General features: G+C 63.1%; 1 protein-coding gene across 1 annotated transcript; it reads left to right on the top strand.

Annotated features, from left to right (window-relative positions):
• Positions 1 to 1,400: 1,400 nt before the first annotated feature.
• RTN4RL2 (reticulon 4 receptor like 2) lies at positions 1,401 to 17,711 on the top strand. Its single transcript, XM_055424147.2, has 3 exons — positions 1,401 to 1,750; positions 7,454 to 7,932; positions 16,383 to 17,711. The coding sequence occupies exons 1-3, from the start codon at positions 1,720 to 1,722 to the stop codon at positions 17,130 to 17,132; spliced, it is 1,260 nt and encodes a 419-aa protein (XP_055280122.1). The 5' UTR covers positions 1,401 to 1,719; the 3' UTR covers positions 17,133 to 17,711.
• The last annotated feature ends 1,566 nt before the right edge of the window (positions 17,712 to 19,277 follow it).

The raw sequence follows: 19,277 nt of genomic DNA on the forward strand, positions 1-19,277 counted from the left end.
CGAGACCCAGAGATGGAGAGACAGGGGCTCACGAAGACCGGAGGCGAGCGGCAGACACACGGCCAGAAAAAGGCAGACGTGGAGAGGGAGGGAGAGAGAAAGGAGACGGGGAAGGCTGGGAGGGGCGAAGATTGGGGCCGTGAAATGTGAGTAAGAGTCGGGGGAGAAAGGAGAGGGATTGGACGGGAACGAGGGAAGCATGAGACTACGGATGGACCCAGAGTGAATGGAAAGATGAGATCAGCATTTATAGAGCGCCGACTGTATGCCAGGCGCTAAGCTGTTGTTCTGGCCCGGGAGGGAGAGGAGGAGGCCGGCGGAGAGCCGAGGGCATCTGTCGTTTTGCTCACGGGCAGTGCCGTCCGGGACGCCTGCGGGTCCTGCGCCGCCCGCCCTGGTCGTGGGCGGCGCTCACAGCCCCAGCCGGACCTGCGGCCCCGAAACGGCGACCCCGACAGCCCCCCCACCCGTCCCGCGCCGGGGCGCTCCCGAGTTCCGGGTGCCCTTCGCCCTGGAGCAGGTGAAGGCCCGGGTGAACCCCACCGCCGCCTTTATGAGAAGACGCTCCGGTGTCGGCCCCACAGGGATCGCCCCGAATGAGGCCATGAGGGGCGCGAGGGGGCCCAGAAAAGGTCGGAATGCACCCCTCTTGAGAAGGAAGCCCGCACGAGGGTTCCACCGCCCTCGCGGAGGAGACCCGCGGGCACCCAAACTTGCCCCCGCTTGAGAGCGCATCAAGGGGCGTACACACTCCAGGGCACACACACCCCGGGCACCCGGCCACAAGCTCGCCTGCGCCAAACTCCCCCGGCCCCAGGTTCCCCATCCGCGCGGACCCGCCCGGCGGCTCATCGGTTCGCCTACTCAGGTGCCCGGGCCTCCCCCGGCCCGTAAGAAAGATCACGTGCCAGCCCTGTCCCACCTGCACAAGCATCCTGGCTCGCGCGCGCTCACGTGGCCCGGAGCTTGCACCCACAAAGTCTTGCTGACACTGTTCTTACACACTCAGGGCTCGGGGTCTAGGAACAGAAGCGAAGGTGGAATCTCGGAGTTCTCCCAGAGGGAGGAGCGTCCGCGGCCTGCGCTTAGGGGCCCCGGACTGCGCGAGGCGGAGGGAGGTGACCCAGGAGCCCTTCGGGGGAGTTGGGGTGCGGGGGGCAGCTGGGCGAGTTCACGGGGTTCCCGAACACGACCGCACCCCCTCAGGCGGGGATTCCTCCACCGGCGGGGCGATCGAACACAGACCTCCGGGGCCCCCAGAGAAGGGAGGGAGCCGGACTGCCGGGGGCCGGGGAGCCGCTCCGCCTCCTGGCGGCCAGGCAAGGGTTAAGCCGGAGAGCCGGGAGGCGAGGGCGGAGCCTGCGAGCGCGGGGAGGAGGCGGTGGGACGAGCAGCGTCGCGGTCCGCACTCTCGCTCGGCGAGCGGCCGGGGCGCGCGGACCGACGGACGGACGGACGGGCCCGCGCGCTGCCTGCGCTCCCGGGGGCGCGGGCCCCGGGCGTCGACGGCCAGCCCCAGCCCGCCGCGCCCCATCGGGGCCGATGGCTGCTCCCGAGGCTCGCAGCCCGGGGGGCGCGGGGTAGAGCGCCGCGGCCCGGCCACGCCGCGCGGGGCCCTCCCGGAGCCCCGCGGGGTCCCCCGCCGTCCGTCCGGCGGGCTCGGGGAGCCCGTGGAGGCGCCCTCCCCCCGCCGCCCCCTCCCCCGAGCGTCGCGACAAGATGCTGCCCGGGCTCGGGAGCCTGCTGCCAGGTAAGGAGCCACGCGGGCGGAGGGGAGCCGGGCGCCCCGGCCCCCAGGGCGCGCGGGTGGGGCCGCCGTGCGGGTGGGGGCGGCCTGGAGGGGTAGGGGGAGCACGGAGCCCCGGGCCCCGCCCCCGCCCCCGGAGCCCGCCGGGCTGGGCGGGCGGCTCCTGAGCGAGGGGGGACCCGGGCCGGGGCGGGCGGTGGGGGGGGCGCTCCGGTCCCGCCGTCCCGGCCCCACCTGCTCCGGGCGATGCTGGGGACTCCAGGCGGCCGGGCAGTGTCGACTCAGCAACTTCTGGCGCCCGGTGCCTCAGCACTTTCCAGTCGCCGGGGGCCGGGGGGCGAGGGCAGGGCGCTGTCTGGCAGGGGCGGGGGCGGGGAGACCCCAACGGCCCTCCCCGGTAGGACAGTGGGGGGGCGCTAGAAAGGGCATTGCTCCACGGACAGGTGGGGCCGACCGACCAGGGTGTGGGCCAGGGACCGGGGGCTGTGCTGGGCTGGGAAGGGGCTGGCAGCGCCGGTAGGCAAGGAGCAGCCAGAGATGGATAGGGGTCCGCGGAGGGCGGCAGGGAGGAGGCGGAAGAAAGGTTAGACGGGAAAGCTGGGAGGGAAGGGGGGCCCCGGTGAGGACGGAGGGGGACAGGGAGAGGGGAGGCCGGGTCAGGGGCGAGGGGGGCAGACCACCAGGGTCCGGCCCGGCTCCTGGGGGTGGGAGGGACGAGAAGGCGCTGAGGGCTGCGATCTAGGGATGCAGAGGGCGCGGGGAGTGAGCAGACAGCCCGCAAGGGGAGGAGGAAGGGGTGGTGGACGGAGGTGCGGGGTCAGGGACAGGGGACCGTGAGCTCCAGGCTTGGGTTTGGGAAAGCAGAGAGGAGAGAGGGGTCGGGGTTGATCAGGACGGGCCGAGGGCTGGGAGGGCCGAGAGGAAGGAGAGAGACAAAGAGAGTTCTGGTGAGAACGTCCACGTGGGGAGCCCTCCATCTCCAAAGCGCCTGCCCGTCACATCGCTCCTCGCAGGGAGTGGCCAGGAGGGCCAGCCCGCCGCCCCGGGCTCTGCGCTGCGGGCTCTGGGAGGGCAGCTATGAGGGGGATTTGGGGGAGACACTGGCGTGGGGTGGCAGCCTCCAGGGGTTGGCGCCCTGGCTGACCGCACGCTGCCATTTATATCTCTGGGCCCCTCCGGCCGTCGGAGGAGGAGGATCCTGCCGTCTCCGCCACCACGGTGGCTGCTTATTTCGGGGTGTTACATTCTGGCAGGGTGATAAACTGTTTGCCAGGGCGCTGAACCTCCGACACCCAGGCCAGCGCGTCCGGGGGCCCTGCATCATGCCGTCGCCTCCCACCTCCGCCGGCCCCTACCCCCTCAGCATCTGCCCGCGGGCCCCAGCCCTTCCCCACCTTTTTGGGGGTCAGAACCCCAGGCCTGGACTCCCTCCCCAGGAGCAGTTTCCTTGGGGCCAACTCTTCCCCGCCTCCTCCTCCAGCTTCTTCTCTTGCAGCGATCTCTGGACCAAAGGGTGACTCCTGGGCTGAGAACTTTGGGAGCCTTGACGCCCAAGGGCGATCGCCCGGCGTCCTTGACGATGGGCCCGCGGTGAAGGGATCATTTCTGGCTCTGGGCCCCTCCACCTTCCGGGATCGGTGCCATGTTCCGATCTCTCTCCGTTCCCTCTCTGGGTCAGTTCTAGCTGCATCTTCTGGACACGGGGCCTCTCTTCCTGCCTCCCAGATGGGATGTCACCTCGAACAACCAGAGCCTGGAGCCCAGGGAGCCAAAGTTGCAGAGAGCCCGGATCCCCCCCTGCCTCAACCCTGGACAGGCAAACAGAGCCGGCATCGTTGCTGGCCCGGCCCTGTGCACCTGTGCTCAGTTTCCATCCTCGATTTCCCCCAAGCCCAGCGACTCACACACACAGGGGTGGCTTCCGCAGCTGATGTGGGGTCTCCCAGAGAAAGGTCAGAGAGTCCCTTTAGACAGGGGCTTGTCCCATCCAGGTTCTGCCTTGTACCAGCTGCACGACCTGAGGCAATTCATTTCACGTTTGACAGCCTCCCTGTCCTCACTTGCAAATGGGGGGCCAGAATCTTGATCTTACGGGGGTGATGCTGTGTTGATTCCATGCACAAAGACGTGTTCAAATGCAGTGGCTGGCACACAGTAGGTGTTCAGTCACAGATGGTTTCTGCCCATCGCTGCTCTACGCTTCCCTGCAACTTGAGCATCACCTGCCTACTGACTTCAGCGAAAAATAAAAAAGAGAAGATAGGATGATATGGGCAGGGAGGGTGGGGGGAGCTGCTGGAATGGGGTTTCCTTGGCCCAAATAGTGGCCAGGGTCAGATGGAGCCTTGGAGAATGGGGCTGAAGGCAGCCTGAGATTCGGGTGAGGGCCTGGGCCGCTCACTGATGGCGTGGCCACTGAGATAAGGGGTCAGCCCCTGATGGCTGACGAGGTGTCCGCTGCTCCTGCTCTGAGATTTTGTGCCTCTCACCCCAGTGGTCACCAGGGATGCACGAGATGGGGCCTGGAGTGGACCTGTGGTCCTCGGGGGAGAAGGCGGGGCTGGGGGGGATGGAGTGCTGGTGGGGAGAGGCAGGGGGCGGGGAGGCAGGTGGTGAGCCAGAGACCCCGGGCAGGGGCTGCGGGGGCGGAGAGGGGAGAAAGGCACCGCTCACCAGGCCCTGGGTTGAGAGAAGCCCAGAGCCCCCCAGCCTCCCCTGCGCCTGGCTTCCAGTGCGAGCCGCAGCCTGAATTATGGATGAGGCTCCTTGGGTTTCAGCTGCCTCGCATGGCGGCGGCCAGGGCCAGAAATGGCAACAGAGTCACTGTTAGGCAGCAGCTGTCACGGGGGCCCCCTACCCAGGACCCTGCATCAGAGAGGCCGCGGGGGGACCACCAGGCCACGGAAAGGTGGGCCGGGATGATGGGGGCAACGGGGGCCAGCAGGGGGCAGGGAAGTGTGGGCTAGAGGGACTGAGGGTGTCCCTGCTGAACCCTTTGCCCCACCCCAGGCTGGAGGAGACCCTGGTGCCCCGGGGACCGGCTCTGACTCTGGAGCACTCTGGAACCGCAGGCCCGTCTCTCCCAGGGGTTCTCTGCTCACTCTGCCCCCCTGTTCTCTGGGGGTTCTCCTGTTCCCTGACTCTCCTGGGGGAACAGTCGGCTCGGAGGCTGGGGAAAGAGCTCCATAATCCTGGGGGGGCCGCGGGGGGAGGGCTGACGGCTTTCTGAACACACGCGCTGCGAGGTGATGGATCAGCCGCAGGATTAAGGGCTCAGAGAGGGATTTGGCTTTCTCTGGTGTCGAGTCCTTGGGGAAGGGAGCCGGAGGGGGACCCCACCAGGAAGGGAATGGTCCTGGCCGGCCACAGGGACCCTCTACTCCAGTGCTCGCCCCGCTCTGCTGTCTGACCTTGGCCGAGTCACTGGGCCTCTCGGATCCCAGGCCGGCAGGTCAGCAGAACCAGAACCAGAAACCAAATGAGCCTGGAGGGCTGCCCGGCTCTGAGCGCCGCTGTCCTGGGCCCCAAAGCTCAGCCCTCCTGAAACCTCCTCCCCGTCGGGCTCCCACCCCTGCCTGGAGGGGCTGAGGGGCCGAGAGACGTGCCCCTGCAGCCCACGTGGCTCCCAGAAACCCCGGGAGGAGTGATCGTGAAACGCCGCTCGGGGGAGGGGTGAGAAGGGCCAGCAGCGCAGAGGCGGTGTGAACGAATGGAACAGCGGTGGCTGTGTCACTGAGTATTACATCACACCCGGCCCACGCACGCACGGGGCCCGGCACTCACACACGCGGGGGGCCGCGGGCACACGCCTGCACGCTCGTGTCGGGAGTGGGGGGCCGGGCGCCAGGGACGACCGCGCCCTTGCCGTCCTCCAGGGAGGAGGCTCCGCCAAGCATTCCTGACGTCCGCGCCATGCAGGCGGTCTGTGTGTCACCCCGTGGGCACACCGTGTGCCGCCCCATGTGTGTGCGTGTGCCACCCTGTGAGCGTGCCACCCCATGTGTGTGTATGTGCCGTGTGCATGCCCTGTGCCACCTCATGTGCGTGCTGTGTGCCACCCCGGGTCCAGGAGTGCTCCATGTACAGAGCACCTGTCTCACACACGCATTCACACCTGACACCAGGGGTCACCAGAAGGCAGGGACCCCCTCAGGCTCTCCTCCCCACCCCAGGACCCAGGATCTCAGGTCCTTGCGTCCAAGGGAGCAGGTCTTCGGCCTTCCCAGGCCTATCACACTGCCTGGAGCAGTGTGCCCTTTCCCTGTGTACCCAGAGGATGAGCACCTGGCCTTTGGGGCTTCAAAACCTGCCGGAAGAAAATCCCAAGAGTCGTCAGGAAGCCAGGATCAAGGGTAGAGGTCATGGTGGCTCCAGAACTTCCTCAACTGCAGTGAGGGTCAGAAGGCTTGGGTCAGGATGGGAGAGGGGCCCACCGCCCCACTGGCACTCAGGGGCGTGGGGGTCTAGACGTGACTCTTTAGCCCCCAAGCCCCTGGGCCTGCCTCTCCATCTGAATCATAGCCAAGCTTCAAGAGTTACTTTGAAAAAAATAATTTTTTAAAGTGACTTTGAAGGAGAAGAGCCTGGGGTGTAAAGTGAGGTTCCTGGGCTGTCCCCCTCAGGGCGCTGATTCTGCCCAGGCAGGGCCCAGAAGTGGCATTCCTTCCAGGACACCCCACTCCCACTCTCCTGCAGGTGGCTGCTGGCTGCAGGGAGAGACCCCCTGCCCCTGGTCCCTGAGAGCCCTTCCAGGGTGGAGAGGTGAGGGAGGGGGCCCGTGGCCACCAGGGGGCCAGAGGGCCTTACACTCACAGATTGTCTCCGTTTAGCTCCACTTGTTCCCAAATGGGGTCAGTGTTTCTTCCCAGGTGATGCTGGCAGTGACGTCTGGAGACCTCCTGGTTCTCGTGAGAGGGGAGGGGTGTTACACATCTAACGCGGAGAGGACAGGGATGCTGCCGAAGCCCCATACAGCCGCCGCCCCCGGCCTTTTTGGCACCAGGGACGGGTTTCATGGAAGACGGTTTTTACACGGACCAGGAGAGGGGGTGGTCTGGGGCTGATTCAAGCGCGTTAGGTTTGTCCTGCGCTTATTTCTGCTATTGTTACATCAGCTCCACCTCAGATCATCAGGCGTTAGGTCCTGGGTGGGGACCCCTGCTGTATAGAACGTCATGTAGGACCGTCCCCCACCCCCGGACCACATAGCAGTGTAGCCAACACTTGACATTTGGGCCGTTCTTGACAACCGGCCCAAGACCAGAGTCACCATCAGGCCCACCACAGTGAAAACGGGAAGGAAAGTAGACAGCCGCTCATCAAACAAGTTTCAACCTGTCAGAGTGGCCTCTGGGCTTTTATTTTAATGTACCAGGAGCCTCCAAGAGTGGAAGTGGCCAGGGCCTCCAGCAACTCTTGCACCTCGAATCCCAGCCTCCCCCAACCTAGGAAGGCAAGGCTCTCTGCCCGGTCCGCTTTGGGGTAGGTGGGCTGGCAGGCCTGCGGCTGACACCCTACCCTGGCAGCCCACCCAGCGCCCCCCCGTCTGCCCGCAGGTCCCCTTAGGGGTAGGTGGGCAGGGTCTGCGGGCCTGTGGCTGGCACTCCCCTCCATCCCCTCGGCAGCCCGCCCCCCAGCGCCCATCTGCCCGTGGGCGGGGTCTGCTAGCGCCCCCCGGCAGCCCTCCCAGCGCCCGTCTGCCCACAGGTCCCCCGGCCTGCGTCCTGCTGCTCCTCCTGGCCGCGGCCCCTGCCGCCGCCCGCTGCCCCATGCTCTGCACCTGCTACCCGGCGCCGCCCACCGTGAGCTGCCAGGCCAACAACTTCTCGGCGGTGCCGCGGGCCCTGCCGCCCGGCACGCAGCGCCTCTTCCTGCAGAACAACCTCATCAGCGCGCTGCGGCCCGGCTCCTTCGGGCCCAGCCTGCTCACCCTGTGGCTCTTCTCCAACAACCTCTCGGCCATCTACCCGGGCACCTTCCGCCACCTGCAGGCGCTCGAGGAGCTGGACCTGGGCGACAATCGGCACCTGCGCTCCCTGGAGCCCGACACCTTCCAGGGCCTGGAGCGGCTGCAGTCGCTGCACCTCTACCGCTGCCAGCTCAGCAGCCTGCCCGGCACCATCTTCCGCGGCCTGGTCAGCCTGCAGTACCTCTACCTCCAGGAGAACAGCCTAGTCCACCTACAGGTGAGCGCCCGGCGCGCGCGGACGCAGACACAGGAGTCCTCTCCTGCTCGCCTCGGGACCCTTCCTACCTCGCGCCCAGCGTCTCCATTGCTCCGCGTCTCCGTGTCCTGGCCCCGCCCCCCGTGTCCCGCCCCTCCCCCCGTGTCACCGCCCCTCCCCCCGTGTCCGGCTCCTTCCCCAGTGTCCCGCCCCCACCCCCGTGTCCCGCCCCTCCCCCCGTGTCACCGCCCCTCCCCCCGTGTCTCCGCCCCTCCCCCGTGTCCCGGCCCCACCCCCCGTGTCTCCGCCCCTCCCCCGTGTCTCGGCCCCACCCCCGTGTCTCCGCCCCTCCCCCGTGTCCCAGCCCCGCCCCCCGTGTCCCGGCCCCGCCCCCCGTGTCCCGGCCCCGCCCCCCGTGTCTCCGCCTCTCCCCCCGTGTCCCGGCCCCTCCCCCCGTGTCCAGCCCCACCCCCCGTGTCTTGGCCCCTCCCCCAGTGTCCCGCCCCTCCCCCGTGTCCGGCCCCACCCCCCGTGTCTCGGCCCCTCCCCCCGTGTCCGGCCCCACCCCCCGTGTCTCTGCCCCTCCCCCCGTGTCTCCGCCCCTCCCCCCGTGTCCCGGCCCCACCCCCGTGTCTCCGCCCCTCCCCCCGTGTCTCGGCCCCTCCCCCCGTGTCCGGCCCCACCCCCGTGTCTCCGCCCCTCCCCCCGTGTCCCGGCCCCACCCCCCGTGTCTCCGCTCCTCCCCCCGTGTCCCGCCCCTCCCCCCGTGTCTCCGCCCCTCCCCTCGTGTCTCGGCCCCTCCCCCCGTGTCCGGCCCCACCCCCGTGTCTCCGCCCCTCCCCCCGTGTCCCAGCCCCACCCCCGTGTCTCCGCCCCTCCCCCCGTGTCTCGGCCCCTCCCCCCGTGTCCGGCCCCACCCCCGTGTCTCCGCCCCTCCCCCCGTGTCCCGGCCCCACCCCCCGTGTCTCCGCCCCTCCCCCCGTGTCCCGCCCCTCCCCCCGTGTCTCCGCCCCTCCCCTCGTGTCTCGGCCCCTCCCTCCGTGTCCGGCCCCACCCCCCGTGTCTCTGCCCCTCCCCCCTGTCCCAGCCCCACCCCCGTGTCTCCGCCCCTCCCCCCGTGTCCCGGCCCCACCCCCGTGTCTCCGCCCCTCCCCCCGTGTCCCGGCCCCACCCCCGTGTCCCGGCCCCACCCCCCCATGTCTCCGCCCTCCCCCCGTGTCCCGCCCCTCCCCCCGTGTCCGGCCCCTCCCCCCGTGTCTCCGCCCCTCCCCCGTGTCCGGCCCCACCCCCCGTGTCTCCGCCCCTCCCTCCGTGTCCGGCCCCACCCCCCCGTGTCTCCGCCCCTCCCCCGTGTCTCCGCCCCTCCCTGCATTTCTCAGCATCTCCCGCCCCTCTGAAGGCTTCTCCTCCTCCCCATGGTCCGGGGCTTTCCTTTGTCCCTTCCGTTTTTCTCCGCTTCCCCGCTGCCCCGTCTGACTCGCTCTGTCTGTCTGTCTCCCTCTCCTTCGTGCTCACTGACTCGCCTCCCCCGTCTGTCTGCCTCTGCCTCTTCTGTCTGTCTCCCTTCACGCGCCCACTGCACACACACACCCCCAAGTCTCCCTGGGTGGAAGGGTGTGTCTTCCCGTGATCCCTCCTCTGCCCCGTGCCTCCGGGAGGCTCTGCCTTTTCGCGGGCAGCGCAGCCTGGACGGGCATCGTGGCGGCCTTGCCCGCCCACCGGCTCGCCCTCCCACGCCACGGGCAGGGGACGCGGAGGGCGGAGCCACTGCAGCTGGCACCCCCAGGAGACTCCCGCTCACTGGGTGCCGAGACCAGGCGAAACCCTACCCTTCCTAGATCCCATCCCCTCAAACCTACTGTCTCAGCGCAATGGGAGAAGGAGACAAGAAAGGGTAATGAGCTGTGAAGTTGCTGGGAAATGGATGCTCAGAAAAGGAAGGAAAAACAGTAATTGTTATTTATTGTTATTATTATTGATCTAAATATTGTTCACTGTTGTTCTTATGCTGACTGACAGGCAAGTCCTCCCACTGTTTCCCCAGGAAGCAGTAACAGACCCTCCAAACCATCGGAGGAGAAAATCCTCCCTCTCGGTTTCAGGCCTCTGGGTTTCCAGCTGCGACCCTCTCCCCACACCCGCCCCGGCCTGGGGCCCGACTGCTCAGCACTGTGCTCATCTGACGCTGATGATGCCAGTAACGATGGCAATAATAATCCAACATTTATTGAGCACCCAGTAAGTGCTTTCCGGTGAAAAAAAGGGCAGTGAACAGAACAGAGGAAACTCTTGCCTCTGTGGAGAGCAGTTCAGGGGCGGGGACAGACGGGAAGTGAGACAGCGGTCGGGAAAATAGGTTGCGTTTTATGCTTATGGCCTGCGCTGTGCTCAGTCGCTGGGTCACACCTGACTCTTTGCGACCCCATGGACTGCAGCCTGCCAGGCTCCTCCGCCTATGGGAGTCTTCAGGCAAGAGTACTGGAGTGGGTTGCCATACCCTCCTCCAGGGCATCTTCCTAACCCAGGGACTGAACCCAGGTCTCCTGCATTGCAAGCATATTTAATGCATAAATACTGATAGTAATAGCCCACTAGCCCTCAGCCTAGTGGCTCAGTGGTAAAGAAAGCACCTGCCATTGCAGGAGACTTGGGTTCCGTCCCTGAGTCAGGAGGGTCGCTGGAAAAGGAAATGACAACCTACTCCAGTATTCTTGCCTGGGAAATCCCGGACAGAGGAGCCTGGCCGGCTACAGTCCATGGGGTCACAAAGAAAGACTAGGATAGAACTTAGTGACTAAAAAACAAGCCATTAGCAGGCACACTAAGTGTCAGGTGCTGTGCTAAGGACTTTACAGGTATCAGCTCTGTCAAAGCGTGTGACATTTATAACCTCCCTGAGCCTCAGTTTCCCCGTCGGTAAAATTGGGGTAGTCATAGCATCCATCTCCTAGGGAGTTTAGAAGCGTTAAGTGCATGAATAATTTGTAAAGCACTTGAGATAGTGCTTGGCATACGGTAAGCATGCTATAAATGCTTGTTAAGATACTATTTTAAAAAGAGAAACCCGCCTCACTGAATACTGGTCTCAGTGAAATGGCTCATCTTGGGCCCTATCCTGAAGATATGGGTCAACTTCAAGGATTCTGCTGAGACCACGGGTAGGTGCCAGAACACTCCTTTTTTTTCCCCCTTCCTAACTTGGCACCTCACGGTTTCCAAAGTGTGCTCACTCAGCTCATCTCACTTCTGCAGCCCTGTTGGGGGGCTGTTCACACCTCCTTACAGATAAGGAAGCTGAGACCGAGGGTCCCAAAGACTTTGTCCCAGAGTCTCGTAAACACTGTCGCTGTGCCTGGGCACGTACATGTTCTCAGCATCACAGGCCTCGCAGCAAGCGGGGCGCAGGGACACAGAATGAAGTTTTTGAGGCCGCACCACCAGAAACACCCAGTGGCGCTTGAACCCTCGTGATCTGATGACATTTCAGGCCATTTTCATCATTCAGAACTCTCCATGGGGGTCTGACCAGGTGCGGGGGTGTGGCACTCATAAGAACAGCAGAGTGGGCTCATTTCTGAAAGCACATGCTTTAGAATCTGCCAGACCAGAGTTCAAATCCTGGCTTACCTGTGACTTTGGACAAATTACTCAACCTTTCTCCACGTCCATTTCTTCTCTGGCAATCATGATACTACTTAACCATATCAATATTGATCTGAGAAGTTTTATAAGTATTAAAATGTAGGGAATTCCTTGGCAACCAGTGCTTAAGACTTAGCACTACCCTTCAAGGGGCACAGGTTCGATCCCTGGTCAGGGAACTAAGATCCCATGTGCCACGTGGTGCAGCGAAATCAATAAGCGAAAATAAAATTTAGCACAGGGCCACATCAATATATGGGCACTATGATTATTATTGTTGCTAATTATTACTAGTGTGACAACCACTGTTACTGAGACCCTGACCTCCTTATCAACGTATATCGGTTATGCCATGCAGGCTTTTAAAATGATCAAACCTTTTTTAACGATTGAAACAGAGCCGGGTGCCTCTGCCATCCAGTCGCGCTCCAGCAGGCTAGGGAGTCCAGAGTCAGCAGACCATGCTCTGTTACTTTCCGACTTGATTTCGGCAAGTTGGAGCCCCCCACTCTGAACCTCAGTTTTCCCAACTTTAAGATGGGAATAGTAAAAAGAATACCTTCCGTCAACAGCTGTAACGAGTCAGTGAACTCATATTTGTAAAGTCCGGTGCTGAATCAGTTTGGTCGTCACGGCCTGACCCGCCATCACAAATGGCAGCCGGGGCCAGGAACAACCTGGGCAGGGGGCACTTTGAGGGGAGCTGGGCTCTTCTGAGATGGGGCGTGCCAGTTCTGTATGCCCCTGGCCTGAATGGCACGGGCATCATGGGAGGGAAACACCTGGCCCTTCACAGATGGGAAGGAGGCAGCCTCTGCCTGTGAACGGCCAGGAGAGACTAGCCCAGGAGATGCCACAGGCAGGTGGGGTGCACGCGCGGGGGTGAGGTCCCCAGGGCACAGGCGTGAGGCGCCGGGCCGCACGGAGGGGCGCTCAGGTGGAGGGCAGAGGACCGCAGCGTCTCAGGAGGAGGGTGGTGGAGGTGGAAACGGGGTGGAGGGGTTCTCCCGGATGCCCCGCCCTGGGGCAGGCCCGTGGCAGGCGCCTTCCTCACAGATACTCACTAAGCACAGGCCAGGCTGTGTCCTGGGTGCCAGGGCCTCAGACATGAACAAGGATAGGGTCCCTGCTCTCCTGCACCACCACTCCTACTGGTGATAGAGACACCGACCCTTTTTTGAATCATTAGAGCAGCCTGCGTGGCACAAAAGAGCAGTCTCTCCATCAGGCAGATCTCATTTGCTCTGTGGCTTTGGGCAAGTTATTTAACTGCTCTGAGCCTCAATGGACCCATCCGTGAAATAGGGACAATGACCTAAACCCCAGGAGTCTGTTGTGGGGATGAAAAGGGACGCTGCTTGAAAAGGGCTCTGCATGCCCAGTCCAGTGAAGTGCAAGTCGCTCAGTCAGTCCGACCCTTGTGACCCCATGGACTATACAGTCCGTGGAATTCTCCAGGCCAGAAAACTGGAGTGGGTAGCCTATTCCTTCTCCAGGGGGTGTTCCCAACCCAGGGGTTGAACTGGGGTCTCCCACATTGCAGGAGGATTCTTTACCAGCTGAGCCACCAGGGAAGCCCTGTCCAGAGTAAGCATCGTTCCCCCCATTCAATGGCTAAGGACACTGAGGCTCAGAGAAGTTAAGGCATCCCATCCAAGGTCGCTCAACTCATGAGCAGCACAGCCTAGAATCACTCCAGGGCTGTCTCAGTCCAGAGTGCAGCTGTTCGGAGGCCTGGCTCCAGAGTTCACATCTGCACGTCACTTCCTAATGGGTGTTGCACCCTAGGCCAGTCACTTGCCTTCTCCGAGCCTCCCTCCCCTAAGCTCTGAAAGGGGGAGGATAATATTTTCTGCCTCACAGGGCTGTGAGGATCCGGTTACTACAAGGGATCTGTGTGGCACAGAGCCTGGCACACGGCTACTCAGCCGCTGACGCAAATGATGGTGATGATACCCGGGGTAGATGGGTGAAGCCTTCCGTGGGGGTGCCTGGCACAGAGCAGACACTCAGCACAGCTTTGTTGAATGAATGAGGTACATTCCAGGACTCTCTTGCTCATTAATATCAGATGAGGATGGATCTTAATGATCAATGACCTCAAGTCCCTTGTTTCACTGAGGAGGGTTTAAAAAAAAAACAACTGAGGCTCAGAGAGGTGCCTGCAGCTGCCCAAGGTCACACAGCCCAGCAGCTGATTGGAGGCTGGATCGGGGAGAGGCAAGGTTAAGAACACGATGCTGACCAGGGAAGGGGGCAGGGATGCTGCGCTGAGATTCCAAATGGATGCAGAGAGCTGTGAACCGGCCGCGGGGGGGTGGGAGTTGGGGGTGGTGAGGGAAATGTGGTTTTTCCGAAATGGAAGAGGATGACTTTAGCAGATGCTCTCTGCCCAGAGGGAGGGGGTGAGAGGGAGGGTGGTGGGGGAGGGCGAGGGCTGTGAAAGTCAAGAGCTTATTAATGCACAGAGAACCGTTTTCACAGCGGGGAGGGGAAGGGCTGCATCTGAGAGCTGCAGCCTAGGAAGTGGCAGTGGGATTTGGCAACAGCTTGGATGGGATGGGGGGGTATGGACCCCCCCTCTCCACAGGCTGGGTCTCAGAAAGGGCAGGGGCAGGACTTTCGGCGGGGTGGGGGGGAGACAGACTGGATTCGGGGAATTCTGTAGCTGAAAACGGGCAGCAGGTCCAGGTGCCTGAGTCCCCTGGGGTCTCTGAACGTGGGTCGCCCCCCCGGACCGCCGGAAGTCCCCGAAGTGCCCATCACCTCCGCCCTGTGTACCCTGCCCTCCCATATCCATCCTCGACCCGGCATCTCGGGTGCATCTTACTCTTGCTGACGCCCCATTAAAAAGAGAAATGCTCATTAGGTGTTCGAGTGGAAGGCATTCAGACCCCGCCCTGGGGGAGCCGAGAAGAGAAGGACAAGGACGCCAGGCTCCGCTGGACCAGGCTCAAGGCCCCTGGAGGGAGACCTGAGCGGGACGCGGGGCGGGGCGGCGGCCGGGAGCCTCAAGGTGGAGGGGGGCGGATCTCGGTGCGGCCGAGAGGAGGGTTCTTGGCAGCCGCGGTTCCTGTCGCGGAGAGGGCGGAAGCCAGATGGGAGGGGGCGAGGCAACGCGGCAGCTCAGGAAGGTGGAGGCGGGGGTGTGGGTTGGGAGTCAGCGCCCGCCCCCCACCGAGAGCCTGAGACCCGGCGCCTGGGGGGTGCTGGGGGGTCATCTCAGTGGTGGAGCCGGGAATCCAGGGGGAGCTGGCGTGAGGGTGGAGGATGCTCCTGTCCGCCGGAACCAGAGCCCTGTGTCTGCGGACCACAGTGATGTCTTCCACAAGAGGCGGGTGCCCTCAGGACAGGGGCTTAGTGTGCCCCTCTGTGAAATGAATGTAGGTTGGCCTGGTGCCCCCAGCAGCAGTCACTCCCTAACCAGGTTGCCCATCACCAATACCTTGGTGAACTGGCTAAAGTACAGAGCCCGGCCCCCTGCTAGCTCTCCTCCATGGAGCATACCCACCCCACCCTTCCCCTCCCGGAACCACAGTTCAGGGCCCTTCCAGCACTAATACGATCCGATTCAGAGACTCCCCAGCCTTGGGCAGGGGGCACAGCCCCTCTGACCCTGCGGGGTGGAGCTGACACGGTCCCCTTAATGTCCCAGCCTAGTAGCAGAACTTTCAGGCTCCAGGAAGGTCCTGTGTTAAAGGACAGGGGATGGGACATAATTCTAACTAAGACCCTATTGTCATAATGTTGTTCTTGTTTAGTAGCTAAAGTCATATCCAACTCTTCTATGACCCCATGGACTGTAACCCACCAGGCTGGGATTCTCCAGGCAAGAATACTGGAGTGGGCTGCCATTTCCTTCTCCAGGGGATCTTCCTGACCCAGAGGTAGAACCCTTGTCTTCTGCGTTATCACTGACCAGCCAGGAAGCCCCCATTGTCATTATAACCGTCATTAATTGATGGTGGTCTGTGTGCCAGCTGGGTACCGCATGGTTACCAGATCTCATGTAAGCCCCCCTCAGTCTGCTGAAAGAGTTGTTCTCGAGTTAAACACTCTGAGGAAAGAGGCTAAATAACTTGCTGAAGGTAACGCAGCTGCAAAGAGGGCAAAGCTGCATTTGAACCCGGACTTCACCCATATCATCTGCATGTGGATTGTCTTCTTTAAGGCTCAGCACAAACCCAGGAGGAGGTACACTCATCCCCATTTTACGGATGAGGAGACAGATTGCTGGCCAAGTTCACAATAATGGCTAACTCGGGCAATGCCCGCTCCATATATTAATACCTGTTGTTTCATTTAACCTCACATCTTACAGACGAAGGACTGGGTCACAGGGATACTGAGTGACTTGCTCAAGGGTCAGTTAATCGTAGGGCTAGGATTTAGAGTCAGGAAGTCTGTAGGATGTGCAGATGAGATGAAACAAGGTGAATGCTCAGCCAAATCTTAAGCTCCCGTCTACAAGTGTGGCCCTCCCACATGCAGCGTCTTCGTCACCTGGGAACATGCAGCATCTCAGCGCTGCCCCACCCCCCCGCCCACGCCCCGACCCCAGACCAGCAGACCTGCTGAATCGGAAACTGGGGGGGGGGGGGGTCGGGTGGGGGCAGGGCTCAGCAGGGGATTCTGATGCACCACCTAAGTTCTACTAACTACACCTCTTTCCCCGCACAAGTAGGTTAGAGGAGACAGGATTCGAACCCAGGACTCTAGAAGGCGGACCCCTTCCTGGTCTGCCACGCTGCTCCCCGCCCTCCCCTAACGCCCTCCGAGGCCGTCTCAGGCGCACTCATCCGTCTTCTTCTCCCCCACGCCCGCCCCAGGATGACCTGTTCGCGGACCTGGCCAACCTGAGCCACCTCTTCCTGCACGGGAACCGCCTGCGGCTGCTCACGGAGCACGTGTTCCGCGGCCTGGGCAGCCTGGACCGGCTGCTGCTGCACGGGAACCGGCTGCAGGGCGTGCACCGCGCGGCCTTCCGTGGCCTCGGCCGCCTCACCATCCTCTACCTGTTCAACAACAGCCTGGCCTCGCTGCCCGGCGAGGCGCTGGCCGACCTGCCGGCGCTCGAGTTCCTGCGGCTCAACGCCAACCCCTGGGCGTGCGACTGCCGCGCGCGGCCGCTCTGGGCCTGGTTCCAGCGCGCGCGCGTGTCCAGCTCCGACGTGACGTGCGCCTCGCCGCCCGAGCGCCGGGGCCGCGACCTGCGCGCGCTCCGCGAGGCCGACTTCCAGGCCTGCCCGCCCGCCGCGCCCACGCGGCCCGGGGGCCGCGCGCGCGCCAACAGCTCCTCCAACCACCTGTACGGGGTGGCCGAGGCCGGGGCGCCGCCGGCCGACCCCTCCACCCTCTACCGCGACCTGCCGGCCGAGGACGCGCGGGGGCGCCCGGGCGGCGACGCGCCCACCGAGGACGACTACTGGGGCGGCTACGGCGGCGAGGACCGGCGGGGCGAGCAGACGTGCCCCGGCGCCGCCTGCCAGGCGCCCCCGGACTCCCGCGGCCCCGCGCGCGCGCCCGGGCTCGCCGCCCCGCTGCTTTGCCTGCTGATCCTGGCGCCCCACCACCTCTGACCGCGGTGCTGACGCTGGAGCGGCAGGCGTCTCCCCGGCCCCCATCCTCGCGCCTCATCCTCCGTCCCCAGCCCCCACCGCGGGCTGGCGGCCTTCCTTCTCCTCCCAGCGCCTCGCATCCCCAGGGATCCGGCCACCTCTCCCCGCCTCCCGGGCCGCCGGCTGATGGCAGCCCCCGAAGCGCACGTCTGGTGGCCCAGCCACCCGAAGACACGGCCGGGGTCTTCTCCCCATCCCCGGCCGTCAACCCGTGCCCGTCCCGAGGATGAGTGGGCACCCCGGGCCGCCGCGGACCCCGTCCCCCAACGCCCACGGTGGACTCAAGAGGAGCTTTGTCCGTGGAGCAGCGCCCACCAGCAGAGCCCTCGTCAGCTCCGGGAAGGGCACCGCTCCCGGGAGCCCTTTGGAAGGACACCAGGCCAGCCCCAGGCCTCTGCTTATCCTCGCCCCCCGCCTCAACTTTCCGACACTGGAGAAATACTTTTCTCCTAAGTCTACCCTGGACACTTTGAGGGTGCCTGGAGAGAACGTTCCTCTCCACCATGGCCCCTGTGTGGTGAAGATCAACAGACATTGTTTGGGGGGAAAAAAAGTTTATTAAAAAATTCTATTATTTTATCTCCTGTAAAGTTTATTGGCTCAAGATCTCAAAAGTGGGAGAAGGGCTTAGAACCATCACTCTTTCAGGGTCCAGGAGAGTTAGCAATCGGGAGCCACTCCACAGCATCCAAGTGCTTCCTGCTGTTGCCCCATGAGAAGAAACTGAAGGTGGAGGAAGAAGGGGTGACCGTGGAGTCCTGGGCAGCTCAGGTGAAATCCGAAAGCCAGGAGTGTTTTGAACGCCCCTTGCCTCCTCATCTGTCCAGGAGAAGCGGCTGCAGCTGACTCCGAGTTGTGTACCAGAGGAACCAGGCCTGGGGACAGCCTCCAGCCTGGTTAATGGTTTTTTCTCAGGCCCTGTTCCTTCAGGAAGGAAAAAAGCAGCGTCTCTCACTTTCCCCTGCAAGGAGGAGTGATGGCATGGGCAGCGATGGTCATCGCCAGCCCAAACATGGCTTTGGGTAAACCTGAAAAAGACACCTCTTCCCTAGGGCAACACAGCTTCAAACCGCAGCAAACACTTTAGCAAACAGCAGAAGGCTGGAGTGCAGCTCACACTCGGCCCTTGTGCAGTGTGCAACCTGCACAGCTGTACACAGCAACCCTGTGTACCATGGGCTCTTCCCCTTGGCTCCTGTGAGGCAGAAGACACCAGGGAGGAATCCGGTCAGAGAAGCAGTTCTCCAAGTGGGTTAGTGGAGAAGCCAATGGAGTTTGGTGATCAGAGGGATGAGAATCCCAAGTTGGGGTGTCTTGCTCACTTGAGGTATGATGAGAAGCTTCATCTTTCCAGTGTGTGGAGGAGAGGCTAGGGAAAGGAGAGAGCCTTGGCTGAGAAGGACTTGGGTGAGTCTCGTCTGCCAGAAGGAATTGGGGGAAACTTGGATAGTTTAAATTTAGGGTTAAGAATGTAACTTGGGAGCTGGGGGTGGAAAGAGGATACTGTGGTGCCAGGGCTTAAGGATGCTGAGGGTCTGTGGCCTTGGCCAGGGGTGTTGGAAGGATGGAGGAGAGAGGAGGATGAAACGGGAAAGAGTTAACGTCAAAGGCCTGAAGCTGGTGGACTTTGGATAAAGGTGTGAGGTTGGGGTGCAGTGGATAGTGCTGAGTCTGGGGTCTCACGGGGCCGCGTGTCATGCTGGCTTTGAGGAGGCTGATGAGTGGGCTTAGGGGGCCAGCCTGCAAGAGCTCTGAAGGAGGAGGGACCGCTGGGGCCTGGGCAGGGAGCGGGAGGGGGAGGATGCTGGTAAATCAGAAGCAGGCTGTCCAGGTCACAGAATTATCGTCGTGAAATATTCATGGGCCTTTGGTCCAGATGCTATTTCAGAACGGTGAAAGCGAGGGGGGTGTGTGAGCTTCGGGAGGAAGCCGACAGCAAGGCCACTTTCCGCCACCCCCGCCCCCACCCGCCCAGACAGACCCACGGACACCCATCACGTGCACACCCACGCTCACACACACTCTCACACACACTTGCACCAAAGCGGAGCACGAGAGAGCACGTGCAGGCGTGCCAACACCCACGGGCCCCACAAACAGGCAGAT

Source organism: Moschus berezovskii, chromosome 14, assembly GCF_049115385.1.
Source record: "Moschus berezovskii isolate FMDL1 chromosome 14, NW_MosBer_1.0, whole genome shotgun sequence".
Lineage (NCBI taxonomy): Eukaryota > Metazoa > Chordata > Mammalia > Artiodactyla > Moschidae > Moschus > Moschus berezovskii.